This window comes from Merops nubicus, unplaced genomic scaffold, assembly GCF_000691845.1.
Source record: "Merops nubicus isolate BGI_N331 unplaced genomic scaffold, ASM69184v1 scaffold8800, whole genome shotgun sequence".
Lineage (NCBI taxonomy): Eukaryota > Metazoa > Chordata > Aves > Coraciiformes > Meropidae > Merops > Merops nubicus.
The window spans coordinates 11,942-17,700 of record NW_008580838.1 but is presented as its reverse complement, the minus strand read 5'-3'; the positions used below and the strand labels follow the sequence as shown (position 1 = coordinate 17,700).

General features: G+C 51.8%; 1 protein-coding gene across 1 annotated transcript in view; it reads right to left on the bottom strand.

Moving 5' to 3' along the window:
• Positions 1-956: 956 nt before the first annotated feature.
• Positions 957-5,759, bottom strand: part of CDKL1 (cyclin-dependent kinase-like 1 (CDC2-related kinase)) — a gene marked incomplete at its 5' end in the record, with an annotated part of 11,595 nt that continues 6,792 nt past the window's right edge. The window contains 4 exons of the mRNA XM_008942353.1: positions 957-1,058; positions 1,435-1,590; positions 2,834-2,890; positions 3,413-3,495. Of these exons, the coding sequence (XP_008940601.1) occupies positions 957-1,058; positions 1,435-1,590; positions 2,834-2,890; positions 3,413-3,495 (398 nt within the window). The remainder of the gene's footprint in view (positions 1,059-1,434; positions 1,591-2,833; positions 2,891-3,412; positions 3,496-5,759) is intronic.

Genomic DNA, 5,759 nt, shown 5'->3' with positions numbered 1-5,759 from the left:
GCCAGAGCTGCCCAAGTGTAACCAAAATGAGACTAAAACCCCTTAAATCGTAGTGTGAAATGGAAGGCAGAGGCCTGCTCTGCAAGGACATGGCCCCTGTCCTGCTGACATGGCTCCTGCTGCTGTTGGACACGGTTCCTTTTCCCAGTGCTCTCCCATTTCTGCTCGAGGTTTTAAGCAGAGGGAGGATGTTCACTCCTCAGGAGTGAAACTCTGCCCAGTAAAACACAGCCAGGACATGGGGAAATCCAGCTATGCCCATTTTATTTAAAATCAACACAATATTGCATCCTGAGATTACACAAACCCCAAAAATCACTCTAATACACACGCTTGGGCAGAATTCCTGCCTGTGTCTGGCCAATGCTATAAATTATATTAATGAATTATTTTTGATAAAACCTGTTATCCTACAGGCAAGTGACCTCCCTATTGATGAAAAGGGCAAATAAACCCTACCTCATAATGCAGGGAGGAAACAGGCAAGAGAAACACCAAACGGACTAATGACAGGTTTGTGTCTGTGTTCTCCTCCTGGTACCAGTATCTGTGGAACATTCCAGTAAGTCTAAGCCACTACTTTTAATACTCTGTGATCTAAAAATCTGATCTATTTGGCAAGACTGCAGCTCTGCTGCTGAGGGTGGAACATGGGAGAGATAAACAGGCAAGAGTTTTGAAATTCACACTGTAAGCATGGGGCTGCAGGAATCCTGAACCAGTACACAACCCTGAACCAGTACACAGCCCTGCACCAGTACACAGCCACACACTAAAGCAAAACGTGTTCTCCTCTGTACTAACATGAGCCTGGAATTCTCTGCACGTCCCTTCCCCTCCACTACTGACCCAGAGCACACTACAGACCACTTGTTTATGTCTCGTATTAATTTAGTTTTCCACCATTGTATAACTTCTGAACTCAGAAGGTGAATGGATTTTAACCTGCCACCCAGTTAGATGTTGGGGAAATGGTAGTTGGAGTTCCTGGGCTTGCAGCAGCACTTCTTGCTCTCCAAGGCTGGCAGAAGGTTGCTGCTGGTTAGCTGAGGGAGGTGCTGTAACAGAAAAAGGAAACGTTCTGTGGTGTGTGTGTGTTTCAAAGGAGAACAAAGCTGCACTGCAGCATAACCTATAAAACATTTGTACTGTTACCCTGCACTGTTCAAACCAAGTCATGGGTCTGGGGCTCTGCAGCTGGACTGCAACCAGAACACCTCATAAAAGGACAAGAAAAACAGGAGTTCTATCCTGTGTCAGACACAGAAGAGGAGAATAGCTTGATCCACGGATTTGGGTGCTGTAGCAGCTCTCCATCCCAGAGGTGCATGCTCTCACCCTGCACTGCCAGCAGGAACTCACCTCCTGGGGCCAGACAGAGAGAACCAGCCCCCCCCCCAGGCACACAGCTAAAATCTCCTGTGGAAACGTTACCCCTGGTACATGCTTCCGAGTCAGCCTGGCTGGTCTCCGAGCTGCCTTCTCCTGTTCCTTCCCCAGTTCTGCTGCCTCCCTGATGCTGTCAAAATAGGGATGCTGCAGCAGCTGCTCACAGGTCTGCCTCTCTGCAGGGTCCATGTGAAGGCAACCCTTAAAAGAGGAAGTAAAAGATCATAGAATCACAGAATCACTTTGGTTGGAAGAGACCTTGAAGGCCAAGTGCAACCGTTCCCCAGCACTGCCAGGTCCCCACTGCCCCGTGTCCCTCACACCACATCTCCACGGCTTGGAAACCCCTCCAGGGGTGGGGACTCCACCACTGCCCTGGGCAGCCTGGCACAGCCCTGGACAACCCTCCAGGGCAAGAAATTGTTCCTAACATCCAACCTCAACCTCCCCTGGGGCAACTTGAGGCTATTTCCTCTTGTCCTATCACTTGTCCCTTGGGAGCAGAGCCCGACCCCCACCTGGCTCCAGGCTCCTGTCAGGAGCTGTGCAGAGCCAGAAGGTCTCCCCTGAGCCTCCTTTGCTCCAGGCTCAGCACCCCCAGCTCCCTCAGCTGCTCCTCACCATACTTGGCCTCTAGACCCTTCCCCAGCTTCACTGACCTTCTCTGGCCACGCTCCAGCCCCTCAAAGTCCTTCTGGGAGTGAGGGGCCCAAAACTGAGCCCAGGATTCGAGGGGCGGCCTCCGCAGTGCTGAGTTCAGGAGGAAAATCCCCGCCCTAGTTCTGCTGGGAACACTGGTGCTGATCCAAGCCAGGATGCTGGTGGCCTTCTTGGCCACCTGGGCATGTGCTGGCTCACACAGAACACACATTAAATGGGTCTGCACAATTCTGGCTGCTCACCACAGCACAGATACAAGCGTTAATCTTGTTTTTTAATGGGTTCTAAGAGTTTGGTTTCTCAGAGTCAGCATGAAGCTTGCTAAGCAGCACATACTGAGCAAATGCCACGAGGCAGTAACAGACTGTGGCTAGAGGGACAATGACTGTAAATTCTGTGGTAACATCAAGCCTCAAAACCCAAGTAAGCACATAACTTTCATCTGCACGAGAACAAGGTTCTTAAAACAGAGGAACCCACTACAGCTGAGCTGTTCCAGCACTCAGCTTAACCAACACTATCCACAGCTGCACCTTCTTTGGAATGTCTCCATCCTCCCCATTTCCTTTCACTGCATCTCAGTGAGGGAACAACATGTTTTCCACCCCCATGGTAAAGATGAGTGGATTAGAGAGGGGTGGATTAAGACCTCTCCAGATCCCCTCCAATGAATTTCTGATAATTGAGTAGCAAACTCTCAAACCATTTACCAGCTGCCAAGCAAACCAGTCTGTTTTTGGTACATCTCAGTGCAGAGCACCTCCACCAGCTGTAGGTCTCTTACCTTCATGAGAGCCAAAGCAGAGTATGAAATACTAGGGAATTTCACTTCTAATGGCTCCTGGTGGGGAAAAGATTAAAAAAACCACAGTGAGCGTACTCGTACTGGTGAGCAGTTCACTCTGCAGGGCTCCAGGAACCATCACTCCACAGCAGGGGGACCTGGGCCTCACACAATGGAGCTGGCACTGGGCATGCCCGGGGGAGCTGCCCAGCACTGCTGAGGGGGGCAGGCTGGCTGCTGTGCACCAGGAGAGGGGGGAAGGAGCAGAGATTAAGTGTTTGTCTGACCTTTACACAGGCTGTCAGTTCAAATGTCGTGAGAGTGGCTCAGCCACCTCCAAATAATATTTTAGTTTACATTGGCAAAGCTTTTGGATAGGGAAAAAGTGTCTGTGAATCAAAGGGCTGGTGAAGCTGAGCACGAGAGGCTTTGCCAGCTGGACAAAGCAGGCAGCACGTGTGTGCTGGATAAAGGAAGCAGTAATGTTTCTCTGTCCCCACACCCTGTCTCCTTAGCACTGCAGACAGCCTGTCCCTCACTGCCAGGCTCAAGGGCAGGGTGTCTGGAGGCAGCTCTTACCATGCTCTCTGGGTCTGGAATTCTCACCCCACTGAAGAACTGGTTGGTGCTGAACACTTGCTGGTGCCTGGGAATAAGATCCCCTGTGATCAGAAAGAAAAAAAAAAACCACAAACCGAAAGTCAGATCCATTTGCTGGTTTTCCAGTGCCCACATTGAACAAGCTTATACCTTCTCACGACGCCAACACCATGGAGTCATTTTGGCTGGAAGAGACCTCCAAGATCATGGAGTCCAACCATTCCCCAGCACTGCCAGGTCCCCACTGCCCCGTGTCCCTCACACCACATCTCCACGGCTTGGAAACCCCTCCAGGGGTGGGGACTCCACCACTGCTCTGGGCAGCCTGGCACAGCCCTGGGCAACCTCTTTGTCCAGGTTGTGGAGTCTCCTCTGGAAAGATTCCAAACCTATCTGATGCCATCCTGGGCACCCTGCTGTGGGTGAGCTGCTGGAGTGTGGATGGACCAGATGATCTCGAGAGGTCCCTTCCAACCCCACCGTGCTGGGATTCCATCTGCTCTGTGCCAGCCCCTGTATCTCCACTGTGGGAGCCGTGTCTACGAGCAGGGGAACGTGCCTCAGCATCTGAGCTACAGGCTGCTGTGCCAACACCTGCCAGATCTGACACTCCAGAGGTGCCACCGCACCCAGCTTCACCCAGGGATCCCTCCCAAAGCGTTACAGACCTGCTCAGCAGCTCAGCCCCTGCTCCCATCAGATGAAGGGCCAGCCCTGGGTTCTGACGAGCAGCTGGCAGGGGCCACTGTCTGTTCTGGAGGTGGCTGCATGGCAGCATGGGCAGGCTCTGCTGGAGGGAGGGTAAGTAGAGCCCTGCCCTCCACACCAACGCCCTGTTCCAACGGCCTCAAAGCAAAAGGGCTCCCCAGAGGCAGCCTGTCTGCATAGAGTCCTGTCTTCTCTGACTGTTGGCTAGCCACAAGTGTTCCAGCTTCACTAAAACTGAACTCATACTGGGTGAAACTCTCTCTGTATGCTCCCGAGGGTGTTGTACAGAGCAGAGCTCAGCTCCAGCACCAAGGGGAACACGCTGCAGCTCTCCCCAGCTGCAGCTTCGTGGCTGTTTTTTGAAGCTTGGAGCAGCTCAGAGCAAGCAAAATGTTCAAATCAAACCCTAACAGAAGAGCTGGTACAACAGCCAAACCACCCTCAGGACACAGCTCTGGCTGAGGAGTTCTTCTTGCTAAGTGCTGCCTCCTTGGTCCAGCACCTGCACCAAAGGGAATTTCTCCTGGCTGAGGCCCTACCATTAAAAATTAATTTTAACTCACATCCAACACTGCCATAAATGTTTTCTGGAGGATGAAGGAATCTATGTTTAACTATTTTTCTAGCTATTTTTCTGTTTAAAACCATTAGTCACCTGTATAATTTGATAAACTACTCAGTAAAAATGACAATTCTCAGTTCATTCACTGCCTAGAGCCAGGGACCACTTTGCTTGTTACCCATCCCTGAAAAATACCTGGAACTCTCACACACTTATGCAAAATGTTCCTGGTGACTTCTGATGCAGGCACCTCATTTTTCTAGCTTTGTGGTGGTAGGTCAAGCTGTGGAAGGGGCAGCAGCAGAGGCAGGGGTTCTTCTTCCAGGAAGAAGAAACAAGCCTTTCCTCCCCACACTTGGTCTCTAGACCCTTCCCCAGCAGCTTCGTTGCCCTTCTCTGGACACGCTCCAGCCCCCCAGGGTCCTTCTTGGAGAGAAGGGCCCAATTCTACCCCACAGATCTTTTTTTCTGAAGAACAGTCACCACCCATGTGGATGCCAACTTCATTTTCCCAGATCCAGGACCTGCAGCAGCATCTGTTACTCCCAGATAGACAACCTCCTAACAAGATGTACATGTGTAACTCATGCCAGGAAAACCCAGCTCCCCTTTAAGGACAGTTACACTTCAAATAAGCCAGCACCTACTTGTTGTGGTGAGCAGAGCCCGCCCTAGGCAGGGATCAGCGTGCGGAAGATCTCGCGATGTAACGGAAAGCTCAGACTGCCCACGAGGGGCCTTGTGGGTGTGGCTTGTGCTATATAAGCAATTGCAGCTGCGCAATAAACGCCATTTGCAGCATCCTTCACATTGAAGCCAGTGTCTGTGATGGTACCCAACGGTAGAGGTTGGGTGGCAGAGATCCCGGGGATCGGGTGTCGGTAACGACACCTACTAACGGGAGAGAGCACAGAGTCCCAGCATGGTGGGGTTGGAAGGGACCTCTGGAGAGCATCTCATCCAACCCCCTGCTCCAGCTGCTCACCCACAGCAGGGTGCCCAGGATGGTGTCCAGGTGGGTTTGGGATCTCTCCAGAGAAGGAGACTCCACAGCCT